This window comes from Orbicella franksi, chromosome 14 (genome assembly GCF_964199315.1).
Source record: "Orbicella franksi chromosome 14, jaOrbFran1.1, whole genome shotgun sequence".
NCBI classification, from domain to species: domain Eukaryota; kingdom Metazoa; phylum Cnidaria; class Anthozoa; order Scleractinia; family Merulinidae; genus Orbicella; species Orbicella franksi.
Genome location: NC_138158.1, coordinates 18,793,660 through 18,821,265, shown reverse-complemented (window position 1 = coordinate 18,821,265; position 27,606 = coordinate 18,793,660). Strand labels below are relative to the sequence as shown.

Below are 27,606 nucleotides of genomic sequence, written 5' to 3'. Positions count from 1 at the left end.
AACATTGAAAGCCGCACCAAGGACTTAGGGAGTCAAGGGACTGTGGAGTTAGACTTTCACTCAAGTTCATTAAAATTCTACAGTAAATACAATAGGATCGTCGGTGCGAAATAAAATTGTAACGAATTCAAGAAAAAAAGATAATACTTGGAAATTGTTAAACAAAAAGCACACTTTCAGGATAATGATTGTATTGCCACAATTACTTGTTCCCAAAGAGTAAACCACCCAGATTTGTTTTCACGTTGAACACTGGGGGCTCTCACTTCTTATGGAGTCTTAATTCAAGCGGGAGACATGTTGAATCGATCGCTGAAACTGTTTTATTATTAAATATGCAGAAACGAATTCTCGGCCCCAGACCTCGCAAGAGCTTATTGATCACCGGTTAAAAATGGCCGCAACGACAACACATGGACGAGTGAAAAGAAAAGCCGGCCTTAGACATGTTAAAGGTAAAGTCTTATCGTAGGGGACTCCCCTCGCCCTAAAAAAAAAAACAAAACAAAACAAAACCTCGTAAACCTTCCCCTCCCCGTTTTCCTAAGAAAAACGTTCAAATGGAAACATGTAAAATAGTATTTAAAAGGACATCAAATTGTATTATATATTCATAATATTTACAATCGATTTGGCCTTGTGGTGTTGGCTGGGCACTTATTTAAAGGACACCTAATCGAATTGTTACAGTATGCCGCACATTCCTCAATGATTAAACTGGTACAACAGGTTTAATTAATTGTCCTGGGTCAATGCCAGTCAGTCGTCTTGACCGTGAAGGCCTGGGAAAAAGCCGTACAGGAACCGGTTCCTGTACGGCTTTCTCCCAGGCCTTCACGGTCAATTGACTTCAGTGACGTATCCGAGAAGAATTTCGCCTCGACTAATTGACCCGAAAACGATTGACCGAGGCGAAATATCGAGGACAAGGAACTACAATGTAGGCAAAGATGCAACTAAGCACAGAGTATGACCCTGATTTATCACACTACGTAATTAGTCTTACCAAAAAATGAAACATCTTTCACTGACAAGTGATTTTTCTTGCGCTTATTCATTGTAAACAAGTTTTGGTGATAGAATGGACACCATGCGGAAGGAAACACCAGCAGGAAAGTTGAAACATCCTTGGCTCAACACCGTTATCTGCAGGTCGTGTCACACAACGTCTGCTGAGAAAAGTTGCGTGACGCTACCGACTACGAAAAGTACAGAAGTAACAAAAAACCACAAACATCAAAAATAATAATTTATTATCACTCCCAGAATTGAACCTTTGCTATGCTTCACTTAACAGGTATCAAACACAAGGCCAAGGAGATCTTTCATTAGAAAAAACCTTGCATGACACAGTAGCACAAAATGACCATAGTTTCTAATGCCAATGAATACTGAAGTATTAATTTCTCACCTAATCTTTACGCAATAAAGTTAAATTGCCCAAGCAAGCGATATCTGTAAACTATTTTATCCCCATCTTTTAGGTCTCGAACATTAATACAACAGCTAGAAGGTTAGGCTCAATTTTTTTTGTTCCTCAGGGGGAAGGGGTGGGGACTGGAAGTCGAGCCTACAGTGTTATAGGGTTGCATCATTTTTTTTTTTCTGGTGATTTACAAAAACTAATTCAAATCAAAATATATCTTAAAATAGTAGTCTATTAACGTAATTAACAAAGGGAACGGCGATTATAAAGATTGGAAAAGATCGCGAAGGATTCGAACAATTACTAATTGATAATAGCCTGTGTAAATCCGCCGCTCGCCTCAAAAAAATTGGGGAGAAAGACCTCTGACGCCGATTCTTTGGGGGGGAGGGGCGGATGTACACAGGCTAATTGATAACTCTTGCCTATTTTACTTACAAGTAAGGAAACGTTAAACTCTACTCTGCCTTCCGAGTAAATACAGAGTTGGTAGGGAGGATATTTTATTAAACTTTCGAGAAGTAATTTCCGGACAACGCGCCTAACGAACTTACAAGTTACCGAGACAATTTTCTTGAAATAAAAAGTATTTATCAATGAAAATAAATCTTAATATATAAATGATTTCTACACAATAGCGCAAAGAAAAATAAATTACAATAACAAGTTTATACTACAAGGAACTTCCCATCGGGAACTAAGAAATTCCCCAGGAAACAAGGAACTTCCCTTGTTACCCCACCCTGGACAAGCCTTCTTCGCTTGGACCAAGATTGCACGGAACACAAAGCTTCAAGTGAAATTTCTACTAGTTCCTCCCCACAAAACTCCCCAGGGGGAATTTAAGGGTTGTATCGAGTTCGGGATTATGAACCTGTAGCGTGTTCTCGTGATAATGCCGCACTAAATCAACCAACGTTGGATACGTGGTGTAATTCACCGCGAAACCAAAGCAGCCTTCCGGACCTCGCTTTACTTCAATGTGCTTCACACAACCTCTGTGCCTAAAGAAAAAATTAAACGTTACGGTAAAGTCAGAGCACGGCAGCCGAGAACTTAATTAAGCGAAAAAGCAGTCAGTTTGTCTTCGACTGTCTTGAAAATAATGTTTGCACCTCCTTTAAAGGAGCCCAGTCACGAAAATAACAGTTAAATAAGATAGAAAAACACCAGAGATAATGATTAACCATAAAGGAACAAGAATGGCTAAGGATGAAGAAGATTAATACGGATTATAAAAAACGAATTTGAAAAATCGAGGCTAAACTTTTCAATATGCACAAACCGTGACTGAGTTCCTTTAAGAATTAATTTGAAAGATCACTTCTTTCTAAGAACACAAGGAACAATGATTTATCAGTGAAACTACCTAAAGTTCGCCTTGAATTTGGGAAGAAGAGCTTTCACTATCAAGGAGCCAAGATTTTTAATGAGCTACCAATCGAATTTAGATCCATAACTTCAAGACAAGTTTCTATTTCACAAATGCTTATAATAAGTGAACATTTTTACCAATTTTGTAATTTAACCTTTTTTTGCCATATTTTCACGATAGTTTTGTTTTTTCACAGGACCCCTTTGATAACAGTGTTTATACACTGATGGACCATCCTGTTAAAATATTTGTGATAATTATTTTTATCATAATTATTATTGTTATTATTGTTGTTATTATTATCATTATTATTATCATTATCATTATCATTATTAGAGGCACACCACGTCGTTCAATTTTCGACATCAGTCTTATCCCACTCTTCACGTGTGTACTTGTATTTATGTCAAGTAAGCATAAGCATGAGCGAAAGTCCGCCATCTTATTTTAACTTAAATTATCCATTCTGCGCATGCCTACGTATTTATGCTTGTGTTGTGGGCCTCCTCACTACCATTATGCTTATGCTTGTGCTTGTGCTTACGTAGTAGTGAAAACCAGGCAAATTACAATAAACTTACTTGAGGGCGACAGCCCATTCCCCGGGCCGCCGATTACTTTCTCTGATCATGAAAGTACCGTCGACTTTGTCTTTCAAGAGCGCTTCAGCCTCAGTCCTACAAACCATGACAACAAAAAACATATGACCAAATTCATAGGTCCCATGTTCCGTAGACCAACGTACCCAAATTCGCAATTAACCAAGCAGAAACCGTGTTTACTGATATCAAGTCACTGACCTGATATAGCTACGATATCATGCTCACTTGACCGAAAAATAAGTACGGTAAATACCTAATCGTGCCGTTTTTGGCACGCTTCGGTGCCATATCAGGCTTGTTTCGTCTCACCATGGATATTTTGGTTCGACTTAGTCTCATAAAAATACGAACCACGGCTCGGAACCATGGCTCGACCAAACTCACCTGATATGCCACCGAAGCGTACCAAAAAGGTACGATTAGGTATAAATATTAGCCAAACAAATCTCGAGAAATAGTCAAGGACAAAAAAATTCACACAGATGAAGAGCTTACAGCTCAAATTGTCAAAGCTCTCCGAACAAACTCTCTGTAACATAAAGTAATTGTTAATAAATGTAGAACACTCATGACTCGTTGTGCGATTTGGGGATAACAGAACTTAATCGTTGCAGTACACTACCTGTCAAGTATCCCACGTAGCCACTGCGGTTCAGAGAGGTCTACATCAGGCCTATAACAGAGAATAAGAACAAAATGTTAAATGACCATTATATATAGAGGATATTGCATAGCGGCGCGAAGATATAAATTATATTTTACGAACAAGTGTAGCGAGTAAAACAGTTATTGCTTTTAACACGAGAAAATAAAATTCATATCTTCAAGCCTGACAATGGCATCCACGGATAAAGAGTGGTTATAATGACCTATCAAAATCTCAGTCACGGAAAGTGCTGGAAACTGGTTTGTGCTGCCTTAAGATAAGACCATCCTATGAAGGATACGAGGTCGTACATTCTCATCACCTGCGAATTTGATGTTGAGTGGCAAGAGTAAAGAGAAATAAAATAATGATCGAAAAATGTTGAGTAAATCTTGCACATCATAGATGTCCTCTTGAGAGTTGCCGTTTTGTAAACCATCCTGCTCAAAAGCACTGTTTACAAAAGGTGAATTTAAATTAGTACTAAGCAGTGAGAGCAAACAGGTACAAAGAAGTAAAGGTAATCTTAGGGCCTACAGTATGGGGCCAAGTAAAATACAAGACAACTGTGACCGTGAACAAAACACAATTATTGTTTACTAATGACTGATGAACTGAAAAATAGCAACGTTTCAGTTACGTAATTTATGCACAGTGTTTGAGTTCAAACAAGAGACTGTGTACGATCGCGGATCTTCCAACATAAATCTCGGCTTCTTTGTTTGCTCCTTTGATGTTTGCCGGGCTTCATAACCATTCTATAAACTATGGGAAGATACGAAAATGGAAGGAAAGAGAATAGAAGGGAAGAGAGGAAATGACAATATGTAACTAACTGGAAAGAAGTAAAACAAGCCAAGGTGGTACTTACTTCCGAATTCGTTCAGTTCCTCTGTAAGGAGAACAAAGAAACAACACAGAGTCAAAATAAATTGCGGTTTGGCTGCGAGACCCGAACAAGTTAGTGAACGCACAGTGACATGCATCGTGTAGGTGGGGGAGGGGTGGGAGGGAGGGGGAGGAGCAGAGGGGAGTGGGGAACTCCTCTCAAGATATTTGAAAGAGTGGAGTCCGTGGAGAAGGGGAGTTTTTTTCAAGTTCTAAATAGCGTTTGTATAAATAGATTCGGAGACTGTTTTCACACAAACTTGCCCACAACAAGAGTAAGAATAAACCATGAAATGTGACTACCGGAGAAGCAGGAGCGAAGAGGGGTTCTAGAGAAGGTTTTAATGGAGAGGGGTGGGACAGGAGGGCTACCTAACGCAGCTTTGAGAGTATGATAATATTGAATGGGAAATCGTGCATATAGAGCTTCACTCACTCTTCGCCGATTTTTTCCTTTACTTTCTCTATTTCCATTCCCTTCTCTGTTGTGAGAACGCTGTAGACAGAAAAACAAACATGAACGGGTTAAAATCAGTAAAACAGTAGCCATCGTCTTCCGAGCTGAACCTTACCTTGCAATTATTTCACAAATAAAGAAGCCTGAGCCGTGATTGCACTGTGATCAAACACGAGGGCATTTGAGTAAAAGAGAGAAACGCAGAAATCTCGAGCCGCAGGCGAGTGTTGTCTTCATTTCCCTCATGTTCTCAAATGTCCGGAGGGTTTTGTCATTGTGAAATACACCGCTTAGGCTTCTTCATTTGCTTTATGATATAGATTTTACACGACGCGAGTACAAACAACAAAGCACACAGATCGACAAACCGACGCAATTCAATACAACTAAAGTGCTACATGCCTCGTCTTCAAAACTTTTTGCTGCTTAGCGGAGAACTCCATCACAAATTTCTTCAACGAAAAAAAATTGTTTTTCGCCATTTCTAACAAAAAAGTTGACTAGAGGTAATGTGGCGAAAAACAATAAAACACGCTTTTCCTCTGTTTTATACTCTGATAAAATATGGGTTCTTGACCAATCAGAGCGCGCGCAGGGTCCTATCTATATTATACAGGAAAATAATGGCGTTAAATTAAAACTGTTTCTTAATCAATTAACGATAGTTTGGAGCATTTTTCAAGCTTCACAACCAGTACTATTTTACTGCTGAAAATGCCATAAATTTCCGATAATTTCTTTCCTAGTCCCCCGATAATAAGCCCTTCAACTCTCAAAGAAAGTTGTAATTTCTTACACCTCGTTCCCGGGACTCTCGTCTCTCTGCTTCCTAGAAGAAGAAAGATCCTGGGAGCGAAATTGTAACTTATTACTACTTCTCATTGCAGACCTTGCTTTGTATTGTAGTACATTTAATGACGGTAACACGTATTATTTTTCTATTTGATATCGTGTTTCGAGTGTTCTACTACACCAAATTCATTTGTGCAACTAAACAATTTTTTCAGACGCAACGCCCCTCCCAAATACAGTGGAACTCCGCATTGCGGCCATCTCGTTATTACGGCCACTTTATTCTGGACTGAAGAAAAGCTCAGCCAGATTTTTGTGGCCCTTTGTTGACAGGATTAACGGGGTCCACTGTGTAATATACAAACCCAAATATTATTAAGGCATGGGTGTTATCCCACAAAGACCTTCAACAATTAACTCATATCAGTCGAAAGCGTATTGTCAGAATTGTACGATTTTCCAGTGATACAACAAAATAAATAACGAATAAATCGGAATTTGCAGTGGTACATTCCACCGAAAGGCTCTTCTTCCACTGTTTCCAAATCGAATTGGACTTTAGAAGTGCTGGTTTTTCATTTTGTGGAGGAAGAAAAAGCGAAGAACACGAAGAAAAAGCCTCGGAGCAAGGATGAGCGCCAACAACAAACTCAACCTTCTTATGACGCCGAGTCCGGGACTCGAACCTGCGCCACAATGGTGGGGAGTTGAAGGGGGGGGGGGGGGGTGGGGAGAGTTCCCTCCCCACTGTGTCATCCCTGTCCCCAACTCCCGCCACCCTTCCCGCGGGGATGGCGCAGGGATGTCCCAATTTTTCATTTTTCGAGTATTAATACTTACAGATAGTATTGTTGTTTGCTTCTCTGTAGCTTTATAATCTCTGGCTTGATGCTGTTCATGCGCTTGTTTAGAACACGGGTCTTCTCAGTCATGTTGGCAATTTCTTTTTCAAGAGTAACCAGGATACCTTTTGCCTCTTGCTTTTTGTGCTTTAATAACTCGTAGTTTTGACGAAGTCTGTAATTAAATAAATTGAAAAGAGCAGTCAAACAGTAGCAATTTTTCTCTACACGTAGAAAAAAAGACTGTTTATTTTCTTTCCCAGAGGGCGCCTTACCGAATCCTGTAATCTGATTGGTTCTTAGCGCCGTCAGAATTTTCCCATCTATGCCCACGGTCACGGTAACGCGCGTGTTAAAAACGACAGGAAAAATAAGTAAGTTATTTACCGGGTCAGGGTTAATTCGTGTATTGAAAAACTGTGACCTTGGGCTTGAAAATGCTGCCCTCAGCCTACGACCTCAAGCAGTATTTTCAAGACCTCGATTACAGTTTTTCACTATACACACCTCCCAGCGGGCAAAGATCAGATATGAACGATGGTAAAGATCTTCACGAAAGTTTGGCATCTTTTGCTAACACTAAATTCAAAATGTGGTACCATAAATAATGATTTGATTTAGTTCATTCGTTCCAATAAGAGCTACTTGTAATAAGCGACATTCACAAACAAGAATTCGACAAAACAGAATTGCATGTGTACTCACATCGCTCTGTTTTGAGGAGGAGCTTCCTTTTGATACGACTCGTGCAGAATAATTTGGTCATCGATCATTTTAACAATTTCACGGTGGGCATCAAGTTCTTCGTGATAGTCTGTTATTTCCTGAAAATGAAAATACGCCCTACATTTCAGACCATTTTTAACCTGCATTACAAATTGTGTGCAGCTACACCTCGTAAGTGCCACTACAGTATTTGCACGATAGAACGGTTTTCCCTTCACTGTCGAAAGTTACTCGCTTTCGATTAAGTCTTGCATTATTACGTTACACGATTGGCTTAAAATCCCAAACCACTTTGTCATCCAATTACCTTATTCTCACTAAATTTCGCGAGTATATTCATGCAATTTCGCGAAAAGTCAAACGCCATCTTACGCGAGTATTAAATTTCGCGATTTTGAGAGGAAATTAAAATTGGCGTGTATTATATTTCGCTTTTTTTGTCTATTCTTTAAAATATGCAGCTTTGGCCTCAGAACTGTGACAACATAATCAATATGATCGTCATCGTAAACAATAGCAAACCCAACAAAGCATAAGGCACGGTATTCCACATATTAAAGACAATTACAAAGAACCAACAGATGGAAAGTTTGACTGCACAAGCGAGATTTTGAAGAACTTAGCGGTAGAGGACAGTTCTGACAGCGAGAGTGATGCAGTGGAAGATAACTGATGGACAAAATCAAACAAAAACACTCGTAAACATGAAGCTGAGACATGCTGGAATAACAGTAATAAAACAACAGCTCGCGCTTGTTTTCCTGCGCTTTGCGTCAGCGACATGTATTTGTCTTTGAGTTTTGATTGGTTCACTGGATTGCCTATGTCCTTTGTGATTGGCTAGAAAGATTACTTTGGTTTTGGTTACACGACACTCAATTGTAAACCGCTCTACACATCTACTGCTCTATGTTTCGGTCAAAACTTCAACTAAATCGCAGATGGCTCGCTTCTACTGTTGTAAGTTTCATTGATAATTCATTACATTGTACGCTTCTACGGCTCTACATTTCAGTCGATTTCAGTCATAATCTAATCTGCATTATAACTGTACATTTTGCAGTTCTACCTTTACGTCATGACTTTATCTGCATAAAAAAAACTGTACACGCTACACCGAAGGCAAGGTGACTGGAAGTAACACATCAAACACAAGAACAATTGAAAAGCGTCAGTCACGTAATCTTCTGTGAACAGGAGTGTACTCCTGCAGGACACCTGTCATAAATGAACTCAGTTAAATGACCTTGCTCTCCACGAGTTCTCGTAGCTCAGTGGATAGAGGGCCCGCCTGGTGTTCGGGAGGTCATGGGTTCGATTCCTGTCGGGGACTCAGAATTTTTCTTTGTCCCACGCTCGTGTCATGTTGATTAATTCACCTTTACAGGAGTGTACTCCGTGACAAGGAATTCTTGAGCCGATTGCGTGACCTACACAAAAACACGTCACCAACCTGTTCTGACTGGACAACCTCGTTGTGGATTTTGTCATAGTCGTTTGATTTTTCCATGAACTCAACATGTACTTTTTTCAGTCTTTCTACTAGATGATCAATATTATTTCTAGGGCCTTGGCCAGGTTCTTCTTCATCATCCTAGAAAAAAGAAAGTCACGGCAAGTTACTACACAGTCACGCCAAGCTACCACACAGTCACGTTGAGTTATTTTGGCCACGTACGAAATTACCTTTAAATCGAAGGAAACCTAAAAATAAAAGTTTCCTAAGCTAGAAAAACACCAATGAGATAACAATAAACCATAAAGAAACAAGGATGGTTAAGGATGAAGAAAATTAACACGGATTACAAACGACGAACTTGAAATATTTAGGTTAAACTTTTCAAGATCAGCAAACCGTGACGTAGCTCCTCATTAACGGGGTTTTCTTTTACGAAAATGTATGGGCGTTTCGGCAGGTCAAAAGTGGCCGTAATAAAGGGGTGACCGTATTAACATGGTGACTGTTTTGAACTTTGCGAACTCTGAAATCACCCTTCTCGCCTTAGTATGAGTTTTTGTCCGCGCGTAACTTCAGGTGATTTTAATTAGCCAATCGTGGCTCAGAATGTGCTCGCGTGTACATTTGAACTTCGCTGACGTAATTTTGCAGATTTTCATCTTTGTTGTATTTTTCTTACCGTGTTTAAGATTTTAGGCCAGCCTTGCCGCTGTTTTTGGAGTTTTGAGTCTAGCTTATTCACCGTTTTTAGCCATTGTGATTCGTCGCTTATTGTATGTTCCGGATTACGTGGCTGGTTCATTAAATAGTTCGTTTATTTGGAGTTTGAGCCTACAACTCACTGAATACAATTCCCAACAGTGACCGTAAGGTGGGGTTCAATTGTAATTGTGTTTACCTGATCATATTTCTGGAGTGGAGTTGAAAGTTTTACGTCCAACTTCGGATTGTAAGATGCCAGCGATCTTTTCTCGTAATAGTTGATGAGATCAACCACAGATGGAAATGTGAGCGGTTCTGAAAACCCGTAGTAGCCATCTCTGTGCAGAATACGGATCAGTTTGTTCAACCCTCCTTTCCTAAAATCACACAGAAATTAGCTGTTAATTTGTTTTATTATCAATACGAAACGAGATGCCGAGGTTTATCGATCACAAGCTTTCGACGCTATCACAGCGTCTTTCTCAAGTAAATATGGCGGGAATCTATTTGTCACGTGAGCTTGGGATGGCCAAGTCACGTGCCAAAACATCCCCGTATAGGGCCGGAAAGTTCAAATCCACGGTCTCGATTGAGCGTCGGGCACAGGCACAGAATTTGGGGGGGGGGGGGGGGGGTTGGGGGGAAAGTACCACGTTCCACATAGTCTTGAAACAACGAATGGTACGAAATGAGTTGAACAATGAACTCAATATACCTCAAGGTCAGTGTATACTCTCCCGGAAACCTTCGCGAGTCCCGAACGATAAATACTCCGTCTTCCTGATCTTTTAATCTCTCACTGACTGTTTCTCTGAAATGAAAGAAAACAGAGGTATCAGAGATATATAACTTATTCACCAAGCGCGACGGCCGTACTTGGAGAATATCAGCCCTAACTCTAATCCGTACAAAAACGACCGAGGGCCGATATCCTTTCAGTACGGCCCTCGCATTTGGTTAATAAGTGATTTATTACAAAACTGAGACTACCCCAAAAACTTCAAGACTGATCTCGCGGGATCATTCGGGACAGTGCCCGGTCCGATACTTCGAGAATATTGGACCAGCAATGGAGCAATCTGATTGGTTGATTTTAGATATTGGCACTCTGAACTAACTTAGTTGTGTAATCAATCAACTTGAAACCCCAAGATCAGTTTAAGAAAACCATTAGAAATCTCACTTGTTTATTTCACCCCAATACCAGGGGCAATCCTGCAATCTCTTGGCGGACCTCTCCTCTGCCGGGGTGCCCAAAGAAGGTGGTCGTGCTGATCTAGGGGGCACTGCAAATTAAAAGCAATTATAAATCAATTGTTTCGTTTTAAATGTCAATCTGGGATTAAGAATTAATGTCAATTTGGAAAGAGGGTAAGAAACAACAAGAAAGACATTCAACCTCATATGACGATCAATGAACAGTTTTGTGATTGCAGTTTACGACAGCATTGATGACTTCAATATACTACGGTTATAAGCCCTCGCCGCACCGTAAGGGGTTTCGAAGGGGGATACAGGGGTTAGCCGGGTTTTGAAGAGCTGTAGCCTCGCTAACCGTCCCCTAAGCTAAGGGACACTTTTATCGCATCTTCAATTTCTGTGTATTTTATAATATCTCCTATTAAATAACTGCTAAGCTAAGCTCGCTCTCATTGGTCGATAGGTGTGTTCAGATGAGAGTAAGTAAACGCGGTTGTGACATTTTAGATTCGCGCATATTTTTGAGAAATATTTTATGAAAGCAATAGAGCGCTTTTTCCGTGTTTAAATAGCCTAATCTAAACACTTGGGGGGAGGGGGATTGGGTGAATTGGGTTTGCATAACTGTCTCGAATTCTGGGGACCCTCCTCGCGTTTAGATGAGGTTATTTACACACGATAAAAGTGCTCTATTGCTTAAAAAACCGACGGAAAGGGCCAACTTTCACTCACTGCCTTCGAATGTCACCTGTAGAAGATTCCCGAGTTTTCATTTGCTTAAGATGAACATAGGTATCAGCATGACCGGGTAATTGCCAGCTTTACAAAGATAAGACGCGTTCAAAACTACTTTATATTTCACCTACGAGCTTGCAAGTGCTTCAACCAACTGTTGCTCTTTTGCGCAAAAAGGCAAGCGAGCCAACGAAAAAAAATAAAAATTGTAAGTAAGGGCTTAGCCCAGGGCTCGAAATTAACGTTCGCAAACTCGCAAAATGCAAGTGATTTTGATAATCTGCTAGTGAGAAAAATATCCACTTGCAAACGTTTGCGAGTTAGAATCATCCATGTCTCCCAAAAACCTGGAAAGAATTTGCTAGTGGTCTCACCAGTTAGCTAGTGAAAAAATCATACTAGCAAAACTTTGCACGTGGACTAAAAAGTTAACTTCGAGTCCTGGGCTTACGAGCGTACAGGCCAGCTGCCCCACGGCTGATAACTGAGAAACCTTATATTCGGAGGACTTGTAAGGAAACCGACAAAAAGAATGCATGTAAATGAACCGACACGAAGCGAATTTAAGACATGATGAGTCGAGGTATTACTTTGAATAAAGACTTTCTGATTACAGGCTTTTAACTACACTCTCTTTGCAAACTCATCTATTGGAATTTCTATTCAAAGTACACTTCTCTTTGACGAGCTGGAAATTATAAAGCGTGTAGTACCCGGATGGTTTCTTTGGCCTGCAGTCACGGCACTGGCTTTTAAGAAATATTTTCGCTTTCTCGTGTTATATTCTTAACCAAATAAGAGATGGTGTCTCTACGTTTTGTGTGAAAATAATGCAGTTTTGAGGCCTAGAAAACTGCATTATTAACTGGGCATTATCAACTGTATTGCACTATAAACAACAACATTTGAACATGTCTTTTTTTGTACCTGGGGGCGTCACCTCTCTTGTCCACTCTCCATTGGTTATGAGAAAGTCAATAATTCCTACTGTGATGTCATGGTCCTCAACCAGTTTCCTGCAAAGAAGTGTCGAAATGATCTCAGTGACAAAAAACAACTATTTAAAAATAGAAAACGTGTACCGTGTTTCTATCGAGTTATAGAAACACGAGCGGAGAACTCGAAAAAGCTGTAGAAACACTCGTCTGCGGCTTGTGTTCCCACAGCATTCCTCGTTCTCCCAAACTTTCGCGAGTGTTTCTATAACTCGATAGAAACACGGAGAACATGTTTTCTATTTCTTTAAGAAAACACTGCGGCGAAAAAGAGGAAAACAACTTGTTAACTTTGAATATCAAAATGTAAATTCTCTTTGCCTGCACCACCATTACGTCGACAACTCGTGCTAGTTGTGTTTCCATCGAGTTATAGAAACACGATTTTTAACCAATCAGCGCGCGTATTTTCTTAGTACTGTTTTCCAAACATTAATAGAAAATACCAGTTTGTGCGTTAAACGCCACAGAACTTTAAAAGCATTTACAGTAAAAAGTTTTCAGGGACACTTCCACCAGTTTTCTATTTGACAACGACAACCTCTGCTACATCGATCAATCTAAGGCATTTCAACGTGCCATGCTGAGCAAGCAAAAGCAGTTACCAAAAACATCAGAAAGGCCCAGTTCAGACGTTGTGCTTCTGCCGTGCCGAACTTAATTGCTGCCATAAGGTACGACTGTAGCAGGGCAGAAACGCGACTCTGATTCAGACATCCCACCAGAATCGTTACAAATTCAGGATTTACTGAAATCACCCAACAATTCTCCTCGGAATTCCTCCCGGAAACGCAATCCCACCACAATACATTAACATAATTCATGAACTTTGTTTGGTGCAACAGAAGCACGACGTTTGAATTGCTGCCGTGCCAGAGTCGTGTATCACAGCAGAACTTGTCGAACTTAATTGTTTTGTTTCATTCAGACGCCGTGCTTAGGTCAAACATAATTCCTGAATTTAGTTCGACACGGCAGAAGCACGACGTCTGAACTGGGCCTAAAATTCTTTTTTATTTTAGTTATTTTTCCTTTGTTTAAATTTTGAATGATCAACTTGACTTACATTATATACTGATGGGTCGGCCGTAACAGGATGGGAACAAAGGTAGCTGCTAGTTTCCTGGAGGACATGTCATTCCACTCAACACTTTGGCTGACCCTAAAAAGAACAAGTGTGCTTTGAGCAACCAACCATTTAGGAACCTCCGCTTCCCAAAAGTTGCTAACATTTAATTTCGATTTTCTATTTAGACGATAAATTAACTTAAATAAACGTAGAGTTTCGAAAGTTATCCTCATAAATCACGGTTTCCAATTGCTATATTCCAAGGGTCGCAACTTTCTGGTGGACGCTACGTTAAGACAACAAAAACGTGCACAACATTTGTGGGAAAATGAAAAAAAAAGAGATACATAGACCACGTGCATTCTCTCTTTTCCTTGAAAACCGTGGGGAAGAACGCAACAGGTAAGCGTCACGCTCGCACGCTTACTTGTTTTGCGTTCTTCCCCACAGTTTTCGAGAAAAGAGAGACTGCTCGCGGTCTAAGGGATACATTTTGTGATTGTTGAAAAGGAGTAAAATGCCGAATAAAATAGGAATAAAATTGTTGAAATAGAGTAAAATACCGACTTTGTAATAAGAGACATTTTGGTTTAGTTTGTTACCGTAAATCTGTTATTTCCAATTTTTATTTGCTACTTTCGGATCAGTGGTCCTATATTTTGGAGGCTCGTTTCTTTCGGGATTTGTTATCAACCATGGAATTTCATCACAACTTTCAGAGGATTGCTATATACTTTGGCGATTTGCTTACAACTAATCTGTAGATTTAGCCACGCCTAAAAGCACAGATCCTGATTACAATAAGTTAACAACCAGTCAATCTTACTAGGGTGGCCATATGAAATGGGTTCCTAAATAAGAAAATGACTGACTGAGCTTTTGTTTGGGCTAGAATAAAATGGTCGTAATAAAGTGGCCGTAAGGTGGGGTTCCAATGAATGACAATGAAAAAACCCGTCGTGGTTTACGTTCTCAGGGACCTTATAAAGATTTATAACGCACGTGCTGCGCTAATGTTCTGCAACGTTCTCGTTGCAGAACACGCGTAGCACATAGTCGTCGTGCTTGGCTCAAGCTCCCAAGACAATTAATTTTAGGACTTACTTTGGCCTCTTAAGATACCCAGTCACTACATACAAACATATTTAGATAATTAATGTTAGATCATGAAGTTTTCTTACTTGTAGAAATGTCGCAACAGATAATTTAAAAGAGATTTGTTTTCATGAGGTAGATTTGCAACCAAATCTTTGAGTCTCGTGCCAACGGCATCTCTGTTCTCATCTACAAAAAGGAAGCAAACCAGATTTCAAACCAAAAATCAAAAGTACAAACGTAACAATAAGACTTTAAAATGTCCTCTTGATAACAGTACAGTAGTCTATTTTGCTCACACAAACTGCAGTCAACTTTCTCAAAACGGACTTCCCTGTCGTTTCTATGTTATTGTACGTCGTGCCGTGTCATGCCCTGTCGTGTCGTGCCATTTCGTCTCGTCTCGTCTCGTGTTGTGTCGTCTTGCCGTCAGTTAAACATAAATTTCATTTTACATTACAACACTTCCAGCAAAAAGGACTTACCCCTGAACATTTTGACGAAAGAAAAATATTTTTCTTCGGTAAACAGACAGGTTGGAAGTTCATTTAGATACATCTTAAGCACTGTCGCAACACAATGAGGACTTCTCCATTCCTCGTCATCCATGTTCACATTCTTCGCACCTAAAAAAAGAAAAAAACACTATTAAAGCCTGTAATCTTACGATCACAGATGTGGAATAAGTTGTCGCAAATACACTGACTTAAATTGAATCAGACTCCACTGTATCATAGTTACTGTATAGAGTGTTTTCATATGACGTCATGGCAGCCATATTGGTGTTCCAAAACAATGAAACAGCGGCCATGTTGGTGTACCAAACCAATCCTGTGAGAATTGAACTCTTTCCTTATGTAAACACTCCAATAAATTTGCATGTGTGCTTCCCACGTGAGTGTCAACGCTCTTTATACAGTTCAGTCTCTGCATGTCTGATTGGCTGAAAAGCTGGGTGCTTCATCTTAGCATAGGTCGTGATCAAGTAGTCACAACGTTGAGGGCATGTAAATTTTAGATCCTTCAGCAGAAGGTAGAGAGGTGGCCGTTACGGGGAGGTAAGGGTGTAATATAACACCTGTTATTTTTCGGGGGTGCAACACTTTTGTCTTATTGCTTATTGCCGCGTTTTATTAAGTGTTTAACACAATCACAATATATCAACAAAACAGGAACTAAACAGAAACAGAGACCAACGACACGTGGTAACGCTCAAGTTTCGTGATCTTCAACAATAAAAAGTTAGGCTTTGTATACACTGTTCGTCCGTCGTAATAAACTGACCGTTAAGACGTTATTTTGCCAGTTAGGACGAGGTTTAGTGGCTGTTGCTGTTGTGGTGAGGTGGCCGTTGTAGAGAGGTTAAAATAAGAGTGACTGTATGGACCGTCCGCAGGGACACTGATAACAAAATGGCCGTTGTAGGCAGATGGTCGTTGTAGAGAGGTGACCGTTTGTGGAGATTCGACTGTATTGGAAAATACACTCCTATTATCGTTCATGACTTACTCTGATTTAATGCCGTCTTCAGAGCGTTCTTTTCACTTCCTGATGGTACAATACTGTAGATTCCCACCGTCCTTAATAAATGTCCTCTCTCGATAGCCTGGACGCATTTCATGACTATAGTTGGTGCTGGTTTCTCAGCTGGACGAAACTGTGCACCAAGTTCTGCTCCAAATACTGGAACTAAATAAAAAAAAAATGGAAAGTTCAGTGCTCGTGTATGCTCAATTCCGCCAGTGATTGTTACGTTTTAAAACTTCTTCTGGCGCAGTGTGCATGGAAAACATTTGACGTGTTTTCATGGTGAAAACGCCGTTTTCAAATTTCTCCGGTTTAGTGTGGACAGGGCTACAGAAGACGTCAAAATGTGGTTTACAAGACCATCAGTAATTACGCCTAGTTCACACTAGCCACTTAACAACATAATGACATAAACATACAGTGAAACCTGTATAAGGCGGAAACGCTCGGGACCCGTGCTAGTGTGCGCTTAATACAGGGTGTCCGTTGAAAACAGGTTCCCTCGGAATTCGTCTTAAAAGGGTCATATTAATACTCCTCAGTATTAAAAGACCTTGAAAGGCTCAAATAACATTCTCGTGAACGGTCGGGAACTCTGAAATACCGTATTTCTATAAACAATGACAAGTATTTGAGGTAAAGCGATTTAAGTATACAGTAACAGTATCTATGCTGATCGAATCATGTGAAGGTTTACAAAATCAAACAAGAACAAAAGTTCTGTAAAAACAAAATAGAATAACAAAATATTGCATTTCTGTGACAGCTCAGTTTGTTGGTCGATCTACTAAAACGTGGACAAACAAATTCATGCATTCTTTTTACAGTGTCCGTTTGATACAAGTTTCTAACAAAAGAAATGACCATTAAAGTCAAGTTTAAGGTGTCCGCGTCCGCTTAATAGAAGTGTCCGTTGAATACAGGTATTTTTTACAGTGAATGTGGGAAAAGAAAAATGAGACTTGCACTGCTGTCCGCTTAAATAGAGGATGTCCGCTTAATATGGGGTACGCTGTAAGGTTTCACGGTAAGACCATAAGAAGGATCTTATGTCTGTAGTGTAAACATCCTGACATAATGACATAATAGCAACATGAGTTGATGTTCACATTACCAACATAAGGCCTAATTCACACTAGCGACATAACGACATATCGACATAACAAGGACGTTACGTCATTACGTTTGCAGTGTGAACATCCTGACATGACGACATGAACATAAAGACACTGGGATCGATGCTTATCCTATATTGTATGACAAAAAAATGAAGGAATCTAAAGACCAAAAGAAAATGCTCCATTGTTCACCTGGCCTTATGTCGTTATGTCGTTTTGTCGCTAGTGTGAATTAGGCTTAAGCAATTATGTTGTCATATTATTTTGTTTTATAAAACAGTCCTAACAAAATACGTGCGCTGATTGGTTTAAAATCGTGTTTCTATTTAACAATTAGATTATGAGCTCGAGATTTCTATCGCGTGATAGTTGGTGAGGGCGCATAATATCGCATAGAGATCGAGAGCGAATAATCTAATTGTTTAAGTATAAATCTACTAGTCGTTCAAAACTTTATCTAAATCCTCTTCACAGACTCTTCGAAAACGCCAAGAGGCGGCCGTCATTTCGTTAACAAGCGCACACTGCAACGCTACTCACTATCTATCACAGAGTAGATAGTGAGTAGCGTAGCCAATCAGAGACCGCCATTCGTGATAGAACGCTAGTAGATTTATACTAAAACTCGATAGAAACACAGAACTACCACGAGCTGTCGACGTTATGACGGCGCGAGCAAAGAGAATTTACATTTTGATAATCGAAGTTATCAAGTTGTTTTCCTTTTTCTCGCCGCGGAAAGCGACGTGAAAGAACACGTGAAAGTTTGGGAGAACTCGAAAAAGTTGCGGAAACACTCGCCTGCGGCTTGTGTTCCCACAGCATTTCTCGTTCTCCCAAACTTCCACTCGTGTTTCTATAACTAGATAGAAACACATTACACGTTTTCTATTTCTTAAATATCGTTACGTCGTTAGGTCGTTATGTAACTAGTGTGAACTAGGCCTAACACTAACCCAACGGCTTGTGTGTCACGCTTTTGTTCTTACCGCATTTTGACACCATCTGTAAGCTACATTGCATAACAGACACACGGCAACATGGAATCCATTTGTTTCAAATTTCTTCAATGTAGTGTGGATGGGGGTTACAGAAGACGTCAAAACGTGGTTGTCTGTCTGTCTGTCTGTCTGTTTGCTGTCTGTCTGTCTGTCTTAGTTATATTGACAATTAATAAATTATTCAACTTATAAGTGTGATCTGATCTTACCATCTGCATCGCTTTCTCTTCGCACTCTAACTCTTCTCCTCGGACACACAGCAATAGTGTCAAACATGCACTTTCTATGGCATTGATAGCCACACTCTGAACACAGAACCCCTTGACGATGCAGTCCCCAAAGACACTTGCCGCACTTATCACACCAATGCAGAGAGGTAAAAGTCTGCTCTTTAAATAAATGACCTCCTTTGGAACCTGTTAGAACCAATCCAAAAATTACAATAAAAAATACTTAACATTACATTTATTTAACATTCTCCAAATGGATCCACACCTTATCAATTAAATTTACCCTGATTTTGAATCTCTGGAATCCTGATTTTTCGAACTTCCAAGGAAAACGAAAATTAGTTTGGAAAATTGGGTAGTTCAAGAAATCAAGTAAGATAACACTGTTAGATTGTGCAGAGGGAAACAACCTTTGTTTTGAGTTATCAACTGAAGAGGTTTCTTTTTTTCTTTTGTTTGTTTTTATCAATTTGTTGTTTCAGTCCAGGAGAGGAGGAAACTGAATAAACACTACAAAGTAATAAAATAACGACCGCTGTTTCTTCATCCTTACTTTAGGAGATTTATTTAACTAACTGGTCATTAAGCAGTGGCGGATCTAGGGGAAGAAGAAGGACGAGGAAGAAGAAATCACAGAAGGACGAAAAGCCGGCAGAGCAAGCAAAACAACAAATCTCCTTTTTGTCAGGTATAAAATGCCAAACGATTATTTTATACATGGCGTCCTCGCGCTGAAGGAATTGCATGGAAACTACGGCGAAGCTTTGTAAGTTTTGTAAACAACCGCTGTTCATCCTTAGCAAAAGCAAAAGAAACAAAGAAAAAGGAATAAGATCCTTTGTACCGGCCAGATTTGAACAGTGACCTCAAGACGGTAGAGCAACACTGCACTCCTGTGTCCTACAAAGTGAGCTGCTGTTGAAGCGTCGCCGGAAGACTTGATGCAATTATTAACTGTTTAACAGCTATGCGTGGAGACGCTTTACAAAATTGTCCGTTACTAACTAAAAATAATTTAATCCAAAAACAAAACGAACAGTTTTAAAGTCAATGATGCAGAGATGATGTCTGTCAAATTTCAGATCTATAGCTTTAATACTCAAGGTAGAAAAAATAATTTGTTAAATTACAGAGATTGTGTGGGAACGCTATTACATAGAATGTACGGGCACGTTCACATTATTGCAAATTTCTCGGCTACAAAAAATTCAATCCAAAAATAAAATAGACGATGATGCAGAGATGATGTCTGTTAAATTTCAGACCTATAGCTTTAATACTCAAGCTAGACAAAATGATTTGTTGAATTACAGAGCTTGTATGGGAACGCTATTTCAGAGAATGTATGGGCACGTTCACATTATCGCAAACTTCTCGGCTATAAAAATTCAATCCAAAAATAAAATAGATAATGATGCAGAGATGATGTCTGTTAATTTCAGATCTATAGCTTTAATACCCAAACTAGAAAAAGTATTTGTTAAATTACAGAGCATGTATGGGAACGCCATTACAGAGAATGTATGGGCACGTTCACATAATTGCAAATTTCTCGGCTATAAATGATTCAATCCCCCAAAAAATGATACTTATAATAACAGTCATACAGGAATACTTTTCATCAAATATCTGAAGAAAAAGTCTACTATTGCAGCTATACAAATTATTTAATTAATTAATTTTATTTATTAATACAATGTATCTTGTCTGTGTAATAAAATTGTAGTCAAAATAAGTCATGCATCATTACCAATAACAGAAAAAAAAATTAATGCATTCATTTAATGGAAATTTGATTTCATTCTCCTTCTATCCTTGAAATGAACTGATACAATGTGACATTCAAAAAGCAATTCAGTTCAAAACTTGAATGTTGATTTTCAATGTTACTGTAAGTAGTTTATTTGGTTCACCTACAGATTACAAAGATGTCACTGAGAATTGAAACAGGCAGAAATTTCAAGTTACTATTGGTGGGTATGGTCAAGGAAAAGGCTTCAAATTAAAATCTTTCCAATTTTCAACATTCACAAGCAGAAATTAATAAAAATGCATGCAAATGTTAGGTACCAGGCATCTGGCTTAAATGACCAGAATTTACATGACTAATTAAATTATTACATGTATCACTGTGATAATAATAATAATGTTATTGCATTGGTAAATAAAGCAATCTGTCTATGGTGAAAGAACACAATAAAAAACATTCATAATCAAGGCCGCCCGGGCAACTGTTTCTACAGAGTAGGAACTAAAACTGAAAATCTTGAGCACACCATTAGATGAATTTCTTCATCAGAGTGAGTTTGGAACACACGAGGCAACAAACATGATTGTGTGCGATAGCAAAGTGGGGTACCATCCCCACAATCACTACTCTTCAAAGTTTTTCCAGAAAAACTGTACTTTTACAATCTATTAGTTAACTGCAATGCAACACATGAGTTACATACACTGTACATTCAAAAGAAACTGACCTCTTTTGGCTGCCTGAAGTCCACTAAATACTTCTGAATTTCTCTGTAAATAAAAGGGAAGGACAGTCACTGACATTTAAAAATATGATACATGGATAAATGTGCAAGTGAAAACTAGGAAATAACTACTTGACATAATACTGTGAGTCACAAAGTTGTAATATTGTAAAATACGACTAAATACTGGTAGTTTGTTAATATTAATAGCAATTTTTTTTGGTTGTTATTTTTCTACTTTCACACAACATCAGTTTCACTTGAATGTCAGAGAACGAGTTTTGAAGCTAAAAATTTCTTGACTGAGTAAAATAAATAACCATTATTTTTATTTATTCTAATAATTATAATAATTCTGAATTATAATTTGTTATCAGAAATGAGATTCTGTATTTGATAGTATTACAGACCTCCACTTGATTTAAGTAAAATAATAATATGTATCAAAAAATTACTCGATTCTGATTGGCTGAGGGCAGTACAGTTCAAGTGTAACACCAGTGCAAACAGTGTAACACTACTGCAAATTACACATCATAATTCTGGATTATGATTGGCTGAAAGACAATAGGAAATTTTTAAAGCCAATGATATCACTTAAAATGATGACAAAAACTTTGTGCACAAACTTTGAAAGTTTTCTTGAATGAGAAAATATGGCTTCAAGAAAGATCTTCCGGCACTTCCTCCACGCAATTTTTTTTTTTTTCCACATTTATGTCATTAATAAGTAATCATACGGTTTTTCTTGTTCAATTTGGAATTAATTTGCACTTGTGAGTTTTTCAAAAAGCTGAAGTTGCATTCGCCGAACCGGCTCGTGAAATTTCAGCTTTTTGAAAAACTCACAAGTGCAAATTAATTCCAAATTGATCTCAAAACCATATGATTACCTATACTTATTGTAGAGCTATTGTGAGTGATGTTGATTGGCTAGGTCTAGCTGTAATTCTACAGTATACTGTGCTCTGTGCATTATTTTGTAGCACAGAGTGGGTCAATCAGTATTTACCACTGGAGAATCTCCATGGAAAAGTTCTTTAACAGCAAACAAAAGGGACTGCTTGTGAAAAGCATCTGTAATATTCATCTCACTAAGTTTTGTGTCTGTCAGTTGACGTAACTCGGGTCCGGTAATCTCATTTTCTCTGAACATCTCAGCATATTGGTAGTTTCTGGTTGCAGCAAGCCACATCAAAACATCATTAACTTCCCACTCGTCAAGATTCTGAAAGCAAATTTTTGAACATGTATTAGAGATTGAAAAGAATCACATTGTTCTAGAAAGGATGAAGGGTGATTATTAGAGTTAATCCTCCATACAGACAAGTACAGTTGTAACACAGATAACTTGTTACATTCCATATAAGTGTCCCAAGGACTTTTGTCCACAATTGTAGTTGCTAAATTTATGCTATGCAAGGTAGACTTCCACTATGAATGTCATGCCCGACAAGATTCACAAACTTAAGTCACCTTTTCTAACCTCAGCCACAAACAGATTCCAGTGCCAGAGCACGCCACAGTGCGCCAGAGAGCGCCATTGTGGGAATCCTGCGTTACAATCAGAGATGGCCCCCAGAAAAATGAAAAAAGGGCCAATTTGGCCCTCTCCTTTTAACAGGACTGCAGGCTTACATTGTAACACAGGCATAACATTTCAAAAGCCATCCCAGGGCTCGAAATTGTGATCGATACCGTCGTCAATACAACTAACATTTTGTCCTTGGCGACCAAAAATTCCGGTTTAGTTGCCATAATACGGCATAATGGCAACTACATTTCTCTGTGTTGACGATCAATAACGGTTCTTTCGTCACACATTATGTCCTTCTAGAAAATCATATTGAAAGATCTTTGCTTCTAAAACATTCAACATAAGAAAAGAAGTCAATCTGTCCTTTTGCTTTGCTGTGTTGATTCTTTCATATCGGAAAACTTCCAAATGGCTGACCGTGTTTGAGATCGCCCTATAATGCATTGCAAACCCTTGATCATTGACTATGTCATGTATACCTAAGGATTGTTCTCTTGTAATGCACGGATCCTTCATACTAGTATCTGATTCAAAAGAAACTTTATTGAGTAGAAACACTTCAAAAAGCACTTAATGAATTTTATCATAGATCCTAATCAACTGCTTTATTTTCCTTGGTACCGTGATGCATTTTTTCCTTCTGTACAGGTAGCTTTCAATTTATTGGCCCCTAAAAGTGGTCTTCAGGGGACACTTTGGCCCTCAAGTAAAATTTCCTGGCTGAAACACTGCTAAATTTATGCTATGCAGGGTAGATGTCCACTATGAATGTCGTGCCTCACAAGATTCACAAACTTAAGTCACCTTTTCTAACCTCAGCAACATATAGATTCTACACTCTGTGTGTTTTTTGTGCTTCTTTAAATTTAATGTACGGTGCACTTACTGTGACAAGTTTTATATATTCATCTTCCTCCACATCCTGGTCTTTGCTTTTGTGAATCTTGCAAGGAAACTTCACTAATTCCACAACACACTGAGGATGCCATGCCAAATCACACACTGCATAAAAAGTGGTAACAACTAACTAAAAATTTATCACAATCATTATATATACATACATAGTAACACATGCCTATATTATATATACAGTTTACCACCTAGTCCTGAGATTTCCTGGACTTTCTGCTGACTTGACCGTGAACATTCAGAGAAAAAAAATTAATATGTCATACCCAGCATCTTTGTTCCCCTCAACAAGAAGTCAGGAAGCTAGCGACCCTGGAAAGATTTGATTTGAAGTCTGAAAGTATCAGACTTCCGGTTTAATTGCGCATATCTAGCTGACAAACACGTGGCTCAGTCAAGACGCTGGTGTTTTACTTCTGCTCATTTCCATCGTTTTTAAAACCAATTAAACTCTAGCCTGTAACGGAATTTTCGAGAGGTCACTCATTTTGTCAAGCCAGCATGAACAGTAAGGAAACAAGACTTGAGGTAAGAGATTGTGTAAAGAAATAATTTTTTAGTATATTACTCAAGGTTCCACAAAAAGGAAGTTTCTTGCTTGCCCTTTTGGGGTACAAATGTAGCTGTAAACTAAGGTCTACTAGCCCAGAAGTTACTCTCAGTAGCCCTAAAAAAATTCACCTCTTACAGTTCTGTTACTTGAATTTCCTCAAGAAACTCCCAGGACAGAATTCAGCAACCAAACTGGAAAATCAGCTAGCACTGGGCTATAGAACACACCTTTCTTTGACTGCTGTTACTGACCAATCGTAAATGCAGGGGAGGATCCAGGATTTTTCTTAGGAGGGGGTGCACCACTAAGGAATGGCATAACTGACTAATGAGGCAAACAAATTTAAAAGCGAATACAAAGAGAAGACTTCATCTCAGGGGGGGAGGGTGCGCAGCCCCTGCACCCTTGCCCTAGATCCATGCCTGAAATGGCCGATTCACTTGAAGTAAAAAACTACTCAGAACTCCAGGAGTTTCATTAAGGGCCATGCACTGAGCAGATTGACCAGCTGCGATTACAATTTTGCCTGTCTGGTTTGTCCATCTATTGGAAAGTTTTTCTTACCTAACAAAGTTCAGTTCAAATTGTTTTGCCCACCTGTGAGAACCAGTTGCTGAAATCATTTAATTTAATGAAACCCCTTGAACTCTACATAACTACAAGTATCAGTAAACTCTCTCTAAGATTGACACATTTGGACACAGCTCTAGCTGTCCATTTTAGAGAGCTGTCTGCCCAAAAGAATTTGTTTATATCAGAGAAAAATTAAAAGATAATGACACTTAGCCAGGACCAGTGAAACAGTCATGACTTTCAGATCATGGAGGTGTCTAGTATGCTCAGGGCTGTGCCCTAGAAGCGCCTGTGTACCACAGGCAACTTACTTTTGCCTTTGAGTGACTGGAAAAACCGACTTTTTTCATATCATTAAGCTTATTGTGCTGGGCACCCAGGATTTCATGGTAAGGAACCTAAGGACCCTGACAATGTTATTAGTAGTGGTGTGCATTTTGAGAGAGTTGACTGTGACTTCATTTTTACATAATTATAAAAGGGTTGCTCATAAGGTTTAATTAGCATAGTACAAAAACCTACTTGAACATCTGTAAGCTGGACTTCCAACTCCCCATATGAAATCTTCACCTGAAGATCAAAGCAAACCAAAGACTCAGTAAAACACTGCAGGATAATTTGCCTCTATATGCATGCATAGTAATTAAAGGCAGTTTGGCTGGGAAATCAGGGAAGGTGCTAAAATCTCTGTACTTTTCCTGAGAGACAGTGGCACCTCTAGATAAGACAAACTTAACAACAGAACAAGCTGTCACCATAGCCCTGACTTACCAGTGTTTAGAACACATGAGTAAACATGAAGTGAATGTCTTGAGTGAAAGAGAGAGGGGACGGGGGGGGGGGGGGGTAGAGAAGGAAGTAAGGAGGGAAAGGGAGAGTCGATAGAGAGGGAAATGAAGAAGACAAGGGACGGTGAGAGGGGAAAGAGTTTATGAAACTGGGAAAATGAAAAAAGAAAGCAAAAACCAGACTACATTACATGTAGCTGCATTTAAATATTTATTTGAACTTACACTGGCAACACCAAACCGGTCTCATTGCCGTGGTCTCAGACAGGGAATGGCCTCCACTCTCATCTGTAAATTAAAGAAATACTGCAAAATTTTCAAACTGCAGAAAGCAGAGTTTAGGGAAAAGGTTAATAAAAGTATTTATTACGTTTCCTGGAAACGTCGGAACTTTGTATCATTAGCTTTTACTTGCAAAGTTATCAAGCAATTACTTTGGTTTTGGTTTCACCAAAGTTTGAGATTGGTTGAGTGTAAATAATTTATGTTTTGTTTTGGTTTTACAACATTCAGTTGAAAACCACTCAACAGTGTATGTATCATAACCTGATTGTAAATAACAGTATTACTATTTTCAATTTTTAAAGATAAACTTACGACCTGTTTGTAGTTAGCACAGCTAATATTTAAATTTGTACTATTTTTCATTTGCATAGATTAACTTTGGACACACAGCTTCATTGTAAATTGTTAGATTTATGAATTCTGTGCCTAATAAAGTGTTTGATTTGATTTGAAGGCATACGAAAAAGAATCAAATGACAAGGAAACTTATTTGAATGCATTCTCGTGAGCAAATAATACTGTATTATTTAAGCAATCCTTTGAGATCACGGGGTATATATACATCTTTATACTTAAAAGTTGTAATTTCATAAGTCTGAGGATGATGCAGTGTAAGCGTATGGCAGCATATGTAAATGCTATTGTTAGTTTTGGTATTATGTTACCGACATTTCACATTGTATTCATTTGTGCACAACATACAAGGAAATAAACAAGGTTATTTCATACAAACAAACATTGTTGCAATATATATAGTATGCACATTAAATTAAAATTTCCACTGTTTGAATTGCTTATCTCATACTTTCCTTCAAAACCAAGCACTCAAACGCATCCACTCGACATCGAAAAACTGTGCGAAGCAGACGGCTACTGAATTGAGTGTAATCTTATTAAATTCATAAGGAAGCTATGGCCGAGTAATTCCACTGTACTCTTTCTGCAGATCTCGCCACAAAAAGTCGCGGATAGTGTAGAAAAAGCAGCTGAGATTTCTCTCTTAAGGGCCAACTACGAAGAAAAGATGTTATTTCAGCTAGTTCCGGTGAAAACAAAACACAATAAACACGGTTATAGAGACAACAACAAGAATCACACTGACCGTTTGACTCCTGCCTTGTTGGTGCGTTGCTTCCCCCGGTCAACCTTCTCCGTGGAGGTCTCGGAGGCGGAGTGGGAGGTTTCGCTGGTTCAGGAAGCTCTTCTACATCACCAATGTACTCCACATATGTACCAGGAAACTCTCCAACGTCTTTTGTACGACTGTTTTCTCCAGTTAACCAGCCCGACATATCCATGACTGGTTTCGCCACAATCATAATATCACCTTCTTGAATAGCGATGTCCCGTTCATCCCGCGGTTCAAAGTTATAAAGAACGCGGAACTGAGCCCAGCCCGAATCCATGGTTAGCACAGGAGACAGACGCCCCGATTAGAGAGAGCAGATTTTGGTTTTCACCCCATATTTCGAGCAGGAAACATGCCTGGAAGGCTCCGTAGACAACTACAAGAGAAGGAATAGCCACCACTCCGTGACGTCACCTACGTTGACAGCCCTAGCCGGCAATAAATTGGTCAGTGGACAGCTTGTAAAATACATG

General features: G+C 39.1%; 1 protein-coding gene across 3 annotated transcripts; it reads right to left on the bottom strand.

Moving 5' to 3' along the window:
• Nucleotides 1–1,236: 1,236 nt before the first annotated feature.
• On the bottom strand, nucleotides 1,237–27,518 carry LOC145467155 (phosphatidylinositol 3-kinase regulatory subunit alpha-like). 3 transcript variants are annotated; one of them, XM_081450703.1, is made up of 24 exons: nucleotides 27,107–27,518; nucleotides 25,945–26,007; nucleotides 25,454–25,501; nucleotides 23,783–23,898; nucleotides 22,372–22,587; nucleotides 21,363–21,405; nucleotides 18,865–19,071; nucleotides 16,519–16,698; nucleotides 15,495–15,635; nucleotides 15,096–15,198; nucleotides 13,912–14,007; nucleotides 12,778–12,866; nucleotides 11,099–11,201; nucleotides 10,631–10,726; nucleotides 10,112–10,292; nucleotides 9,208–9,348; nucleotides 7,734–7,852; nucleotides 7,027–7,203; nucleotides 5,374–5,433; nucleotides 4,921–4,953; nucleotides 4,446–4,502; nucleotides 4,026–4,076; nucleotides 3,383–3,478; nucleotides 1,237–2,430 (listed from the first exon to the last, which is right to left on the bottom strand). In XM_081450703.1, the coding sequence occupies exons 1-24, from the start codon at nucleotides 27,408–27,410 to the stop codon at nucleotides 2,235–2,237; spliced, it is 2,916 nt and encodes a 971-aa protein (XP_081306829.1). In that variant the 5' UTR covers nucleotides 27,411–27,518; the 3' UTR covers nucleotides 1,237–2,234. The 3 variants fall into 3 exon arrangements, with proteins under 3 accessions (XP_081306829.1, XP_081306830.1, XP_081306831.1); XM_081450704.1 differs by having other exon boundaries at nucleotides 4,921–4,941; XM_081450705.1 differs by lacking the exon at nucleotides 4,446–4,502.
• Between the last annotated feature and the right edge of the window lie 88 nt (nucleotides 27,519–27,606).

What these genes read in the sequence shown, in the direction of transcription:
- LOC145467155 (XM_081450703.1), bottom strand. Translation starts at nt 27,410, where the DNA reads ATGGATTCGGGCTGGGCTCAGTTCCGCGTTCTTTATAACTTTGAACCG. An exon ending in TCCAGCTTACAGATGTTCAA is followed by an intron (nt 23,899 to 25,453) that starts GTAGGTTTTTGT and finishes CTTTTTATGCAG; the next exon opens with TGTGTGATTTGGCATGGCAT. An exon ending in AGGTTGTCCAGTCAGAACAG is followed by an intron (nt 7,853 to 9,207) that starts GTTGGTGACGTG and finishes TTTCATTTTCAG; the next exon opens with GAAATAACAGACTATCACGA.